The sequence below is a fragment of the Gracilinanus agilis genome, chromosome 5 (assembly GCF_016433145.1).
Source record: "Gracilinanus agilis isolate LMUSP501 chromosome 5, AgileGrace, whole genome shotgun sequence".
NCBI lineage: Eukaryota > Metazoa > Chordata > Mammalia > Didelphimorphia > Didelphidae > Gracilinanus > Gracilinanus agilis.
This window is the reverse complement of record NC_058134.1, coordinates 150,578,642-150,595,944: the sequence shown is the minus strand read 5'-3', so window position 1 is coordinate 150,595,944 and position 17,303 is coordinate 150,578,642. Positions and strand designations below refer to the sequence as shown.

General features: G+C 33.9%; 1 protein-coding gene across 1 annotated transcript in view; it reads left to right on the top strand.

Annotated features, from left to right (window-relative positions):
- The window catches only part of HBP1 (HMG-box transcription factor 1), a 30,799-nt gene that overhangs the window by 8,961 nt on the left and 4,535 nt on the right, over positions 1–17,303 (top strand). The window contains exons 4-9 of the mRNA XM_044679535.1: positions 2,188–2,326; positions 2,692–2,803; positions 2,893–3,002; positions 3,467–3,623; positions 5,185–5,329; positions 10,469–10,795. Coding sequence (XP_044535470.1) covers positions 2,188–2,326; positions 2,692–2,803; positions 2,893–3,002; positions 3,467–3,623; positions 5,185–5,329; positions 10,469–10,795 — 990 coding nt within the window. The remainder of the gene's footprint in view (positions 1–2,187; positions 2,327–2,691; positions 2,804–2,892; positions 3,003–3,466; positions 3,624–5,184; positions 5,330–10,468; positions 10,796–17,303) is intronic.

Genomic DNA, 17,303 nt, shown 5'->3' with positions numbered 1-17,303 from the left:
AAACAACTGAACAACAATGGAAATTAGTATATATGCAAATAGTCTCTTTAGGTATCCAAATCTCAGCACAATTCTAGAAATTCATCAGGCATCATAATCCTCATGATCCTTTTTTATTGATTGTCATGCTGCTTAGTTTTTTTCATCCAGTTTGAAATTATTTTTCATCTTACAGCAATGTCATGAGGATGAGACATGGTTATTGTAAAGTAGAGTGAATTCTGCAGAAGGAAATAAATATGAATAAACATTTAAAGGAGGACACCCCACCTCTCCTCCAAAGACGTGAATTTATTCTCTGCAGAAATTTCTGTGCTTTCCTTTTCCCCTTGGGAACAAGATGAAAAGTCCCTCTCAGGTGTCTTGCCTGCCTTTATCAAGTCAGTGGCTATATAAGCTACTTCCTATATGATAAATATATAATATATAATAAATATATAATATAAATAAAATCTTTTAGTTCCTGACATTTGTATATCTGAACTTGTAACTGTGCCATACCAAAAAGGACAGGTAAATTCTCACTATTCATACACAAGAGTAGAAGGATAAAGCCACATATAGTGTTTTACATTGATTTATCACACAAATTTTACACTAGATAAACTTTAGAACATAATCTTTCTTTTAAATGTAGGTTAAGGAAAGGACTGAATGGATCAAGTAATTGTTCTCACAGTGATATTAGTGGAATCTTATTTTCTGATTCTATGTAAATATTAAAAGCAAGACAAATAAAACATTTACAATCTAATTAGAAATAAAAAAAGGTGATTAAACAATATACCAGCATTCATTGGAATAAATTTGGATTGTGTGTAAAGATATGAAAATCATACCAAACAAACCGTAGTTGAAAAAGGCATTGTGTTCCAGTGGAGGAAGTACCTATATTAATGGGATTGTGTATCCATCATATATCTAGGGTAACAGTGATAAGCCCTGAGGAATCTTGATTTAAAAGTTAGCTCTGTATGTTATTAGATAAAAAGAAAAAAATGAATTTTGAGGTCCCAAGAAAATGAGAATGGGAGATTTAGAAAGTTTTCTTAAGAATCCTCATTGGCATTGGAATGTCATATGGTGTGTGTGGTTTTGTTTTTTCTTTTTAACCTTTACCTTATATTGTAGTATCAGTTTTAAGAGAAGAGTGGCAAAGGCTAGGTGATTAGGGTCAAGTGACTTGCACAGTTTAAGAAGTGTGTGAGGCCAGATTTGAATCCTGGTCTTTCTGACTCCAGCCAGACCTGGTGCTCTTAACTGTGCTACCCTAGCTGCCTCTCTTATTGGCACTGGACAAAATTCATAGTTTGATTTTTTTTTTTTTTTTTTTTTTTTTTTTTTTTTTTTTTTTTTAGTTTTTGTGCCTATTTTCCCTACTGTTTATGCCCCTCAGAGAGAGTGCTTCTCTTTTAGACCTAGCTCTTTTTTCTGCTTTTTTGCCCCAATCCCAGAATTCTCAATCTGAAGAAATTAATTGTAAGCCTATCATTTTATAGTCTTACTTTTCAATCTTAACCCTTCTATATATTTCTAATATGTTCCTCACATAAGATTATCATTTGAATCTCTAAGCCCTTGTCTGAACCTTCTCATGATCATTGAGAAAAAGAATAATTCTACCTCATATATTTTCGATATTCAAAAAATGACTTAAAACTTCCATGACTGCTATAGAATTATGTCCTCACAGGATACAAATACCAGAAAACTTGAGCCAAAGATCGGCTGCTTTCAGCTCTGGAAAACTTAAGATTATAATAGACCCAAATTTAAGTGTTAAATAAATGTTTTAGTAATAAACTGCTTCGAGGTAAATTTTGTTCAGTCAACTTCAGTCATGTTTACAGTGCACATTTAGAGTTCTCTGCATGAGGATAAGAGTGGAGGAGCACAGATAGGGGGACACTGCAGTGGGAAAATCCCTTTGAATGAAGGTATATGAAAGGAGAAAATGAAGCACTTTGCTGAGATAACATTCTGTGATTAAACTGAAATTGAATGTAATTTGACCAAGGTATTTAAAAATGAATATGGGTTGGCTTTTGTTAACAACTTGTTGGGAATAACATGTCTTCAACTATTTTCCAAGTGAGAATTTTGTGCAATGACATTAATATTTAATGTTAAAAGGGAAGCTTGGTTCGAAGAACATGGACTTTTAAATTTAAAATATATATTTTTTAGATCATCTCCTGTTCACATCATAGCTACTAGCAAAAGTTTACATTCCTATGCACGTCCTCCACCAGTGTCTTCTTCCAAGGGTGAGCCTACTTTCTCTAATCATCATTGGAAAGATGAAACATCAGTCAGACATGAAAGGGTGAGTTTTGTTCATTAAGGTTGAATAAGTTGACAAAAGAAACAGGGCACTAATTTTTTTTCCATTAATAAAATAATTTTCTTCCTTTGATTGGCTCATGGAATTATATATAACATTCTGAAATGTTGAAGTAACCTTATTTTACTAAAGATGCAGGTTTGATTTGGGAGTGTTAATTGTAAATTGCCAATACATTTTGTGATAGTGGGGAAAAAATAGCTTCCAAATTAATTTAGAAATGAACTTTAGAGAACTATATTTCTGTCTGTTTAGAAAACTGATCAGGTGAGAGGATACTACACTTAATATACATATTAATTACAGGAATTAGTAACTGATATAAACATTTATTTACTTCTTTTTAGGCAAGTAGTGAATCAGAATCTGGAATTTTCTGCATGTCCTCCCTCTCAGATGATGATGATTTGGGATGGTGTAATTCTTGGCCTTCTACTGTGTGGCATTGTTTTTTGAAAGGTAAGAGTATGTGGCGTGTTGTTTTACAAATCCTATCCTTGTAAGATGCCATTTCAATATTTGGCTTCTTTTTTGTATTTAAATTTTAGGCACACGTCTATGTTTTCATAAGGGTCGCAATAAAGAATGGCAGGATGTTGAAGATTTTGCTAGATCTGAAAGCTGTGATAGTGAAGATCTCCCTATGGGTACTCAAAAGGTAGGGCTTATAATTATATAGGTATTTCTGAAATAGTATTTTCATTTCCCTAGAATAGAATCCACAAGTAATATACAAAGATATGTTCTAGCTATTTTCATTTTAATATAATACATATTTTAGCTGCTACTGTTCTTGGTATTAAATTTATCATTGTCTACCCTTACATAATGGTGGGATACAATGGATGGAAGAATTTATAATTTTTTTGCCTTAAAATTAATTTGCTTTTGTTTAATAAACTTGGTTTCATCTATCATAACAAATGTCTCAATTTCCTATTTGGGCGGAGGGGGGTGGCGCACATTAGTATTAAGATAAGTAATCTACAAAGTAGGAAATTCTCATGTTGAATTGCTTGAGAATTAATTACATTCATTTACTTCTTGAAAAATCCATAAAAAAGCCAAATTTTATAGACTGTTAGTCAACATGTCTATTTCATAGTGTACATATTTTCTCAGGGTTATGGTTCTGATGGTCTAAAGTTGTTATCCCATGAAGAAAGTGTTTCATTTGGCGAGTCTGTACTGAAGTTGACTTTTGATCCTGGTACAGTGGAAGATGGTTTACTTACGGTTGAGTGTAAACTGGACCACCCTTTCTATGTTAAAAATAAAGGTAAGGTAGAAAGTCTAACTTCAAAGCAAATATCTTACACACTTCTCAATGTCCTAGGGCTTTGGTGATGTTTGTGGACTTCAAAGGAAACATTCATTTCAGTAACATTTGTTTTAGGACATGTTACATGTTTGTTTAACAGCAGATCATAAATATAGGATGGTCTTTTTTGATTTAAAGGTGACTTTAATGTTTATTTTCCTGTTATCTGACATATTAAAAGCCATTATTTGCAATTAAACTTGTTTTTATGTCGCATTGTTATTGTTATTTACTTGTTACTCAACACTATCTTCTGTCATTTATTTGCCCATTAATGAATATAATTAAATGTCTATACATTTTTCCTTTTATATAGTTATTAACTTTTGGGGGATAGAGAAATGTGGATGGGATCAGACCTGTGATTTCATTGTTTTAGGGAACTTTCAGTGAGGAAATTCTTTCTTCCAGAGTAATTAGAAAGCTATTCTGCAGCTCAAGAGTCTTAGAGAGTTGCATGGGGCATTGAGGACTTCCTGATTCTTGGGCTGGCTCTCTGTCTTTATACTGTACTGCCTCTCAATCTATAAGGTCATATTTACATAGTATTGAGGCAGTGCAGCTAATAGATAATTCGATGGAATGCTAAGCTTGGAGTCAGGAAGGCCAAATTCCACCTCTGAGATTCACTACCTTTGTGACTCTGGGCAAATCACTTAACCTCTTTGTGCCTCAACTCCCTAGGATTTACCTACTAAGTCATAGATTGGTTGTAGACTCAACTGATGAAATATATTCGCATATGTCCTTTGCTTCTGCTTTCTTCCTTTCATTTTGCGTCATAAACCTTTATAAATTTTTAAAATACTCATTTTAAATATCATTTTAGTATTCCATTCCATTACTGTACCATCCAGCTATTGATGAACTGTTGAACATTTGTTTCTAATTCTTTGCTATTACAAATAATGCTACTCAGTACATTTTTTAAATGACTCTTTTTCAATAAGTCTTAAGAGTATATTCCCAATAATTAGATTACTGAATCAAAAGTTACTTTTGTTTTTGTGACTCATAGTGTAATCCCCGATTGCCCTCCAAAAAATTACACCAGCAGTAAATATATGTGTATTATCTGATGTGTTCCAGTGAATAGTGGCGTCATAATTAGATAATTAGAGTTGCCAAATGTACCATACTTGAATTGAAAATTTTTAAAGTAGAATATGGTAAATGTATTTAAATACTATTATGAAAACATAATTTAATTTAATATTAAGTGTTTGAGAACGTATTTTCTGGGCTAAAAATCCTGGTGTCATCATCATGAATATCAGTTATCATTTTGTGGTATTTTTTGTTAACATTAGTTTATGGGAGAAAGAATTACTTAGTGCTAATGACCAGCATCAGAAATAAATACATATATTTGTCTTTTAATTAACAATTAATTTGACATTTTGTAGTTAAGATGTAACAAAAAACTATCTGTAAGCAAAAAGGATGCTTTTGGGGGAAGGGGAACAAAAAATTAGCTATAGCATCAGCGTGCTTATGTTACTGTTATATATAACTATAGGTTGGTCATCATTTTATCCAAGCCTGACTGTGGTTCAGCATGGCATTCCATGCTGTGAAGTTCATATTGGCGATGTATGTCTACCTCCTGGACACCCCGATGCCATTAATTTTGATGATTCAGGTGTTTTTGATACATTTAAAAGGTAATCTTGGACTCCTCCTTTTTTTAAAATTTTTAAATAACATTTTATATTAGTTGCTATAGTATTAAGATGAATATTTCCTGGGGCATAAACTGACTTTGAAAACCATTATCAAAAATTGTTTAAGAGAAATTATAAAGAGTAATAGAATTAAATGGAAGTAGGGTAAATAAAATAACATTGCAATCTGGGGAGAGTTGTGTAGCCTTTGAACCTGTATATGAAACATAGAAGATTTTAATTGTATGAATCATTCAACAAGCATTTGTCAGATTCCTAATATGTGCTAGTAGGCATTGAGGATATAAAGATAAAAATGAAAGCTCTTTTCCTCTAGTACCTTATATTCTGTCAGGGAGATAATTTACAAAATAAATGCAAGTAATTTAGGAGGAAAGGAAGCAGTAGCATTCAGAAAGGTTTCAAAGAAGAGGTGGTATTTGACCTGAGTTTTGAAGGAAACAAAAGATTAAGGTGGCATGGGGAGACCATCAAAGCAGAGCTCTCTCTGGGGAACAGCAACAAGGAAGCCAGTCTGTCTGGACTCAGAGTTTGTGAAGGAGTAATATACAACAAAATTAGTGGGAAGGGTTTTAAATGTCAAACAGAAAGCGTTACATGGTCAGACTTCTGCTTTAGGACCATCCCTTTGGTGGTATTGTGGAGAATAGATTGGAGATGGGAAAGAATAATTAGGAGGACACTGTAGTAGTCCCAGATTAGAAGTGATACGGGGCTGAAGGGGGGAAGAACATGGGAGTGGAAAGAAGCGAGAGATGTGTAGATAGAATTGATGAGACTTTGCAAGTAGATATGTGGAGTGAGGAGAAAATGAGGAGTCAGAAACTTGAGCCATGGAGAAGTTGGGGTGTACTTGACAGAAATAGAAAAGTTGGAAGAGGACTTGTTTTTTGGAGAAAGTAAATTCTATTTTATTATCTTACGTGTACTTTCTTATCTGCTTGTTGTATTCCCTCAACTAGATTGAATATTCTTTAAAGGTAGGATCTAGGGTGTTTTTCATGTATTAGCCTCTAGCTTGATGCCTTGCAAATAATAGGAGTTTAATAAATGCTTGTTGCGTTGAATTGAACTAAACAGATTGGCTTTTAGGATAGATCAAATATGTGTTCTTTCATTCTGCCAAATTAAAACTTTTAAGTCTGCAGGTTTAAAAAAATCTCATCCTTGGGAATGATGCATCCAATACTTAAGGAACTGTAGTTGCTCAAAAAATAACATGGTAGAATTGCACCAAGTCATGATTTCATTTATTATCTTCCGGTAATTGGTCACAGAGTGAGGGACTGCTGGTGAGTAGCCAGAGTACTCTGCTGGTATCTATTGGTAGGATGTCAGAAGAAACTGAGGAAGGATGTTGCTTGTTAGGCAGGCCTCACGTAAAGAACTTAATGAACAAAAGACATATCATGGACAAGCAAAGTTGGGTTTAGTATGCATCATTGAAGAGAACATCCAAATTGATGTGATCAGAGATTCATTTGAGTTCCTGTGGATTAAGACCATTTTCCCCATAGCCTAGATTCTCTGAGACAATGAAATATGTAGATTGAACCTTGAATCTATACTTATTTTTGTAGCTGAATTTCTTCTTAAAGCAAAATGATTTCATTGTAGAACAGACTGGATCCATTCATTAGGGGTTTCTATAAAAAGGGGAAATTAATAATTTAACTTAACAACTTGGTACAATAACTGGGGAAAGTCTTTAGGACTTTTAAATTTTCATGTAATAAAATAATAATAGAATTTATTGAAGGTCACAAATCATTGTACAAATGTTGTCTCATTTGTCATAAGAACTCTGAGATTAATGTGCTACTTCCCCATTTTAACAAATGAAGAAAGCGAGGCAAACATGTTTAGTCCAGGGTCACACTAGCTGTAAGTGCCTGAAGCTAGACTTAAACTCGGGTTTTCCTGACTCCAGGTCTAACACTGTATCATCTAGATGTCACTCGGGAGGAGCCAGTTCTGAACTTTGGAATGAGTTCTATTTAGGAAAAGAAGAAACAAAAAATATCTTCTACCTGTGGAGTAAGAAAGTGATGCAAATGACAAAGACTTAAAGGGAGGAACCTAAATTGTTTCTCAGTCAAATGTGAAATAAGGAAAGGCACTGAAAAATTTCTAGCCACCTCTCACATGGCTAGAAATGTGGAAAACAATAAATTGATGTGATGAACGCAGTACTTTACTGGAACACAGCGGAAGTTTAGATGTTTTAAGCATATCTTAAATGGCCTTATTGAGGCATTGATAGGTAACTACCTTCTGAGCACCAGTCACATTTGAGACTTCTCTTTTCCCTTGATAGAACTGGAATTTCTGTTAATGTTTATTAAAATAGAATTTTATTTTCTAGTATTAGTAAATCTAAAAATGGTTTTTAGAAACTTGGCATTCTATATATTTCAGAGTTTTATTGCAGGTTAGAATATAGAAATTGCATAATCAAATATTTAACAGTTTTTAGTTACTTGAGTTTTCACCTATTTATAAAACTGAAGGACCTTAAAATCTTGGGGTGGGGGGAATCTTGAAAACTTGAATTACTGATATGTAGTATTGGTGCCACTAGGGGGCAGGGTTATCAAATTTTACCAATTAGTGGCATTCCAGACTTTGGGTATCTCAAAATACAATTATTTTTCATAAACTAAGAAAGTTGGAAGAGAATGTAAGTGATTTGCCCAAAGTAAACCAGGCAGTAAATTGACAGAGGTAGGCTTTGAACCCAGATCCTCTGTTTCCAAATTCAAGGTCTAGTAATTCAAGGTAGTAAATTAAAAGTCCTGACTAAATTTGATGTTTTTTTCATTTCAGATTATAATTTGGAGGTTTTTTTTAAAGGCTTTACTAAGATATTCTAAGAATAGTTTTGTTCTTTTGCATGTAAGACTAGAGGAGATTCATTTTTATAAAACTCACAAACCTTAAAATCCTACCTTAAAAGAAAAATGTTGCATTGGTGTACAAACTAACCATTGCTATTGTTTAGCTATTTCTTAGTTTATAAGCATCCCATAACATTTGAACTTTGTAATATCTTGTATTAGTAAATTTACCTAGATCTTAAGTCCAAAAGACTACATTAAAAAAACAATTACAATTATGATAACTGTCAAGTAATTTGTGTTTAATATTTCTGATCAGAGATATCAGCTAGTTATATAATAATTTTGAAGGAAGAGCATATTTTAAAGTAAGATTTTCTGAAGTTTTTTGAATGTTACGATATTAAATCATAACATGTGTTTGAATGTCCTTTGGATGTTAAATGCTCCAATGAAAATGATTAATCTGTTTTAAAGATTTATTTCCCCGCTTTGTGTGCTATTTACAGCAGTGGGTGGCAATCACATATATTTAACCTTTTCTTGATTTTATCTATAACAAAACCTGATGGTCTGTTAGAAATGTGCAATTACTCTTTATTTTGACACATTACTTGTTTTCTTGACTCATTGCCAGGTTATTTTAAAAGGGTAGAGAAGCAGGAAGTGGGAAGTCAAGAAGAATTGACAGAAGGCCTAATAGTGTCAGTAAAAAGACTTGTCATACCTAGGCCATATTAATGGTGGCTCTATGTGTTTGTATGATTCTGATTTTATCTTAGTTGAGTTTATTATAAGCAATGTGTGCTTCATCTGAAAATCATAGAGAATGCACATCATTGAGTTTTCCATATAATTGAAGCTTTTATTGTAATTGTTTAGTTGTGTCTGACTTTGAGATCCTATGTGAAATTTTCTTGGCAAAGATACTAGAGAAGTTTGCCATTTCTTTCTCTAGTGAATTAAGGCAAACAGAGGTTAAGTGACTTGCCTAGGGTCACATAGCTATTGAGTGTCTGAGGCTAGATTTGAACTCAGATCTTCTTGACTCCAGACCCATCACTCTATACTCTGAGCCACCTACTTGCCTCCAATGGAAACTTAACCTTATTAAAGAATCTTTAAACTTGGCAATAATTTTCCATTGAAATCTTTCTAAAAATATATGAAAGATGAATGCTAATTATTATTGTTTAGTAAAATACCTATTTAGCCCATTAGAGGGTTACTTGAAGTAAGTACCATAGACTACTATATTTTTATTATTTCTATATTATTTTTCTAAAGTTTTGCTATTGTTATGCCTTTTTATAAGGGCTCTTAACTTTTTTTTGTCATGGACATCTTTGATATTCTTAGTGAAACTTGTGGACTCTTTTCTCAGAATAGTGTTTTCAAATAATTGAATTTTCAATTATTTAAACTTTGAGACTAGTGGAGGAAAAAAGATGTAATCCCCCCTCCCCCCCTTCAGTTCATGAACTCCCACAGAATCTAAAGGGTCTATAGGTATCCAACACATGGCCATCTTTGTAGCTGGATTAAAATGTAATTGGAAAATATTAAACAAAATAAATATACATTACAAGGTAACATTATATTTTAAAACTGAGTCAATCCGTAGCCTTCAGGAATCCTTACTTGTGGATCAGTGGCCCTTGTTTCTATTTGAGTTTGACACCATTGCTCTAGAAGAAATCTCTCCCTTTTCCCATGCCTCCTTACATGTTTTGTTCCTAAGTGGTTTAGAAAACCAGGTAACTAAGTTTGTTGGAATTAAAATAAGTTCTGAGCAAGGGACTGAGGAATGTGCCTTTGAATGAAATGTAGGAGAATTAAAGGAATTGATATTCTGACATCTTGACTGATCAAAAGCCTTCTCAAAAAAGAGGTTCTTGGTAGTATTCTGGCAGATAGTCTCCAGATAACTCAGCTGTTCTGTATAATCAGTTTTAAGGGTAGTGATATCATTAATTACCGGAAAGTATCAAATACTAAACATGGCATAGAGAAAAAGGTTATCTGTTAGAAGCTAAGGGCAAATTAATTAGTAAAAAAGGATAATGCATATTTGTTGAATATACATCTGTGATATGCCAAGCACATCAAACTAAATGCTGGGAAGCTAAGTAAAAGTCTTCTACTGGGAAAATACAACATGTGCCCAAGCAAGTAAAAACAGAAGATAATTTGAGAAAAATTGGAGTATTAAAAATTAAGGGGAAATGTTCTGCATTTCATTATAGTCTTTTTAATAATATATTTATTTTTATAATTCTAGTTATGACTTCACACCTATGGATTCTTCTGCTGTTTATGTGTTAAGTAGCATGGCTCGTCAGCGTCGTGCATCTTTATCTTGTGGAGGACCGGGTAGTCAGGACTTTGAAAGATCAGAATGCAGCAAAAACTGTGTCTCTGCTGGATCATCACAGCTTTCTTCCAATTCATTGTATAGTAAAGCGGTCAAAAACCACAGCTCAGGGACTACAAGTACTGTGAGTGCCACTTCTCCTAACAAGTGCAAAAGACCAATGAATGCCTTTATGCTTTTCGCCAAAAAGTACAGAGTTGAATATACTCAGATGTATCCAGGGAAAGATAACAGGTAAGCAATTCTTTGTTCTGATTTTGACAGTGTTTTTTTTATTGAAGTCCATCATTACTTGGATATTTATCTGTACCTTCACTTTTATTCAATAAATATTTGTTAGAGTCCTACTATGGTAAGTCGTTGGAGAGAGAAAAACAAAAATGAAAGTCCTTTTCTTCGAGGAGATTGTCATCTATTAGAAGCAATATGAATACAGATACTTAAATGCAAAATATATGCAGAGTAGTTTCTTTGCATGAGGTGACATGTAAAGTGAGCCTTGGAACCCACCATAGAGGTTTCCAAGAAGTGGGGGAGTTAGAGACATGGGGGATAGCAGGCAGACCATTTTGACTATTGAACAGTGTGTAAAAAGGAAGTAATGTATATAACTAATCAAGAAAGATAGGAAAAGTAAATTTCCTACTGTGGTTGAGTGCGAATCTGTAGCTTTAAGTACACAGTACTTAAAGAGACATCAATTAAATGAATAATGACTTGGTGTTAAAGCTCTATTGACTGCATCACCAAGTCCCCTGTAGAGCACTACTGTAGAGCAGTTCTGGTTCTCATTATTAACAGGCTCCTTTTAGTGTGTATTTAACAGTGCTGCTAGAGCTTGAAAATCCCTGGCACTGATGTGTACTACACAAATCTGTCTAGCCATGGATATACAGGGATTCTGATAGCAGGTTGTTTTGTAGGGAAATGTAACCATTTCCCCCCTCACTGTGAAGATGTGTGCTTTACAATAATCATAACAAAGTATCATGGAGAAACACAATGAAAATACTGGCAAATGGGTTTTTAGGCATGTTTTGGAATGTTCTTTTTTTTAAGTGAAATATTTTACTGAATTGATTGGACATTGCCTAAATGTTACATAATTATCAATATTTGTGGCAGTTATTATAAAATCATTTTAAAATTAGAATTTTTTAGATACATTTCTTAAGCAGTAGAGATTTCTTTTTTAGAAAGTTCTTTTGACTTATATCTGGTAGAGAATCTAAATACTGAAAAATTGACAATTGTGTTCCCAAAGTAGAAAAGATAACAGATAATAAGACCAAAGTGGTACAAATTTTTAAAAATATATTTCCACATTTACATGATTCATTTTCTTTCCTTCTCTTTTCCCTCTCCCCTCCCAGAGCCAACATGCAGTTCCACTGGGTTATACAAATGTTATCACTTGATACCTATTTCCATATTGTTCATTTTTTTAATTGAGCAATCTTTTAAAACCCAAACACCAAATCACATACTCATAAGTGATAAGTCATATGTTTTCCTTCTGTGTTTCTGCTCCCACAGTTCTTCCTCTGGATGTGGATAGTGTTTTTTCTCATAAGTCCCTCAGAATTGTCCTGGATCATTGCATGGCTGCCAGTACAGAAGTCCATTACATTCTATTTTACCACAGTGGTTCAGTCTCTGTGTGCAATGTTCTCCTGGTTCTGCATCAGTTAATGGAGGTCTTTCCAGTTCATATAGAAATCAAGCACTCCATCATTCTTTATAGCACAATAGTATTCCATCTCTATCAAATACCACAACTTGTTCAGCCATTCTCCAATCGATGGACACCCCCTTGTTTTTCAATTTTTTACAACCATAAAGAATGCGGCTATGAATATTTTTGTACAACCCTTTTTTATTATCTCTTTGGGGTACAAACCTAGTAGTGCTATTGTGGGTCAAAGGGCATGCATTCTTTTAAAGCCCTTTGTGCATAATTCCAAATTGGCACACTTTTTTTATTTATTTGCTCGTTTATTTGTTTGTTGTTGTTGTTGTTTTTTGAGCCCTTACCTTCCATCTTGGAGTCAATACTGTATTGGCTCCAAGGCAGAAGAGCAGTAAGGGCTGGGCAATGGGGGTTAAGTGACTTGCCCAGGGTCACATAGCCTGGCTCTCAATCCATTGAGCTACCCCAGCTGCAACCCCCCCCCCCCCAGTAACAATTTAAAAAAAATGCTGTTACATTTTCATTATCAAGAATGTTTAAGGTCAGTGACTAGAAGTGGGATGATGGTTCTGAAAATTTGGGAAAGTTCATATTTTAGATGTTCTTTACACAAGTGGGAATTAGGGGATGGAGTCTGTGCAAACAAAAACTAAAAAAGCATAAAAACAAGTATTCCCTATTTTTCTCATATGGTCTTGTCAAGAATGTTTGGTGGGGAAGGGAGAAAAGATAGCTTATGTAGAAAGCGTAGCTGATGTAACCTAAATCAGCAGGAATATTTTTGAAAGTATTTAAAATTTAGTGAATTAGCCACTTTAGTTAAATGAAAATTTCTTTTCCTGAGGGCTGTTTTGTTAGTTTTTGACTTAATTATCCCAAGAAATTAAATTCTTTATTTAAAACAGGGAAGAAATTAATATGTTCAACAATTGTTTAAGAGTATCCTTAAATTAGATATCTTACTAAACTTTCTAGCTAATACTCTTGGCAGATGATAAAATTTTACATTCACCTTTTTTTCTTAATAGGCTTTTCTCTTCATGCTTGTGAATTACCTTTTTTAGAGACTTAAAATTTAAGAACTTTACTTTGTCAAATAATTACTTATAATTTTTTCTTCCCCCTTTGTTTCCACCCCCAATATTCTTTTCAGTTCCCCTTCTTTCTCCCATGTTTTGTTCAGTTGTGTTCTAACAGCATCCATTGGCTGCTGCTGCTTTTTTTTTTTTTTTTTAAACCCTTACCTTCGGTCTTGGAGTCAATACCATGTATTGGCTCCAAGGCAGAAGAGCAGTAAGGGCTAGGCAATGGGGGTTAAGGGACTTGCCCAGGGTCACACAGCAGGGAAGTGTTTGAGGTCAAATTTGAACCCAGGACCTCCCATCTCTTGGCCTGGCTTTCAGTGCATTGAGCCACCCAGCTGCCCCCTATCTATTAGCTTCTGAACTGGCTTCTCCAGGGTTTGTTTTAGCAAACTTTATTCTAGAATGGGTTGCATTTGTGACTTGAATTTTTTTAAAGGATTTAGGAGAGATTTCATAACTGGCATAGAAGTGTTTACTTGGCTATCTTTTCTGTCTGGTAAAGCTCCCAGGAAGTACTTTTCTAAAATGAGTGGTTTATTGCAGGTACCTTGTAGTTAGAGCAGTGTGCAAAGCCCTGTAGCACTACTTTTATATTCCCTATCCAGAGGATTTCCTCAGAGTATAGGGAAAATCAGAAACTAATTTTCTGTTCCTCAGACTTGGGTTTGTGACCTAGGAAGACAGAACCAGAATGACCTTAGATATATAGATTGAGTGGTTTGGATTAGATAATGTCTGAAGAAACTAATGTCCAGAGATGCTAAATGGCTTGCCCATGATCACATGATTTGTTAAGTAGCAGAACCAGGATTAGAATTCAGGTCTTCTGAATCTACATACTGTATTATATATACACCATAACTTGCCTTAGCATATCCCACAAGAATGTGAGTGTTTTAGTTATTTTTAGGTCTTGGTAGAAGTAGCTATAACAAAGAATATAAATCAAGTTTATCACCCATCTACCAAAAGACACAATGTTATTATTCCTATATAAAGAACATTTATTTTTTTCAAATTTATTTAGTGTTTTTTTTTTTTAGTGCCATCATGTGGGCATTCTATTTTCCTCATTTTCTTCATATTTCCTTTTTTTTAAATAGCTAAGTTACATATACTTGTTTTTATTTCTCTATCAGTAGGTAGTGCTAGTCCCCAGGTATGAAATCCTTGCTTTGTGGTAATATCTCAGATTGTGAAAACTCACTTAATTTGCTTCCCTGTGGTTTGAGACAAAGGAAATTGATTGACTATAGGCAGACATTGGCCAAATGCAAACATGCCAAAGAATACTTAGGAGAATTCTTTCCTCCCTACTGGCCAAAACCAAAGTGAGACAATGTGTGTCCTGTCCTGGTCCTCCCCCCCCCCCCCTTCCAATTTCAAATGATGACCTTTTACTTTCACACAAAACTCAATTCTCCTTGTGTGGGAAAACAATCTTGACAAAATGATTACCCTTGTTTGCTATTTTCCATTAAGTATTTAGGTAAAACTAAATGAATCTCAGATTTGTGGAACTGACTGGGGAAAAGGGAGAGGACTATTTTTGTTCTGAAGGACGTGTATTGAATTCTTTTTTTAAAATTTTTTAAAATTTAAAACCCTTACCTTCTGTCTTGGAGTCAATACTGTGTATTGGCTCCAAGGCAGAAGAGTGGTAAGGATAGGCAATAGGAGTCAAGTGACACAGCTGGGAAGTGTCTGAGGCCAGATTTGAACCCAGGACCTCCTGTCTCTAGGCCTGGCTCTCAATCCACTGAGCTACCCAGCTGCCCCCCCCCCCCCGTATTGAATTCTTAAAACATGCCAGATATAAAAATTTTACTGTGCCTTTTGATAATTCCTTTCTTCATGCACTCTGTTTATGGAATACCTTCTAATCCATATCTTTTTTGTTTTATACATTACTAAGATGATTGAGATCTCAATCTTTATATATATGTGTGTGTGTGTGTGTATTTGATTTTATCTATCCAATTCAGATATCTATATTAGATTACTTCTTTTGAAGCAATTCTAAACAGATAGTTCTAACCAGTATATTTTTAGTTCATAAATTGACTGTAAAATTGTCACATATGTGAAGAAAGGTTAGTGGAGAGAAAATGATCATCACATGAATTATAATTGTGGTGCCAATAAGCTCTCTACATACTTTTAAAGTGAGAATTCATACACGTGTGTGTGTGTGTGTGTGTGTGTGTGTGTATTTAACAGTTACATATAATAACAATTTTAAACATTTGGTGTTTTGTTTTTTTCATTTTGAATTTCAAATTCCCGCCTCTTCCTCTTCCTTGAGAATGCCAGCAATTTGATACAGATTACATATATGTGTGTAGTTATGCAAAACATTTTCATATTAGCCATGATGCAAAAGAAAACATAGACCAAAACCAAAAACAGAACCGAAGAAAAATAAAGTAAAAAGTAATGTGCTTCATTTTGCATCCAGATTCTGTCAGTTCTTTCTCTGGAGTTCGGTAGCATTTCTCATTACGTCATTGGGAATTGCTGCTGAGAATAGCCAAATCATTCACAATTGATCATTGTATAATATTGCTATTACTGTGAAATTGTTCTGGTTTTGTTCACTTTGCACGAGTTTATTTTGAGTCTGAAATCATCCTGCATGTCATTTCTTATAGCAAAATGCTATTCTGTCACAATCATATATCACAACTTGTTCAGCCATTCCCCAATTGTTAAGAATCCCCATAATTTCCATTTCTTTGCTTCCCAAAAAAAGAGCTGCTATATAGAAATTTTTGTACCTATACATTTCTTTTCCTTTCCTTTCCTTTTTTTTTTTTTGGATCTCTATGGGATACAAACCTAGTAATAATAGTATTTTTGGATCATAGGGTATTGGGTAGTTTTACATTCTTTTTCTCATAGTTCACACCTCCAACAACAATGCATTAGTGCCCTGATTTTTCCACACCCCTCCAACATTTGTCATTTTGCTTTTTTTAATATATTAGCCAGTCTAAGAAGTGTGATATGTGGTACCTCAGAGTTGTTTTAATTTGCATTTTTCTACTCAATAATGATTTAGAGCATTTTTTCATATGACTATACATATCTTTGATTTTTTTTTCTGAAAACTGCCTGTTCTTATCTTTTGACCATATATCAGTTAGGGAATGACTAATAGTATTATAAATTTGACTTCATTTTCAATATATTTGAGAAATCAAGGCCTTTATTAGAAAAACTTGCTATAAAATTTCAGTTTTCTGCTTTCCTTCTCATTTTGGCTGCATTGGTTTTGTTTGTGCAGAAACTTTTAATTAGCCATTTTACATCCCTTAATGTTCTCTCTCTTGTTTGGTCATAAATTCTTCCCTTTTCTATAGATATTCCATGCTCCCCTAATTTGCTTATTATATCACCCTTTATGTCTAAATTATATATCCATTTTGGCCTTATAATATATAAGATGTTCGTCTACACCTAGTTTTGCAAGTCTCTCTGTGAAGGCTTTGAGATCACTTTAACCTTTGTATAACACTTATAAAGTTGAGTTAGGTGGGGCCAGAAGTGTCCCCAGCTAAGAATGTGAACGTCAAAGAGATCACTTACTTGCTCAGGGTCATTCAGCTTGGCCAATCTGGACCTAAAATTTATGTCTTCTAACTCCTAAGCCAAAGACTATTCTTGGCTACCTCACAAGACACTTAAAAAAAATGTTTAGCTATTTAAATTTCCTTTATGCTAGCTATAATTAGATTTGAGAGACTGTTTTAAGATTGTTTTTTTTTCCCCCTGTAAGACCAACTTTTCACTTGTGTTACTGGTCTTAGGTAGAGGAAGCTATCTGGATTTATTTTTGATCCTGGATAATAATCCTTTGAGTCTCAACACTGCCTTTACAATTTTGCCTTTTTCCAGTGAAATGATGTTTTGGGTGAGGAAAATTATATGAGAGAAAAATATAAGGGCAGATTATATGACAGAAAAA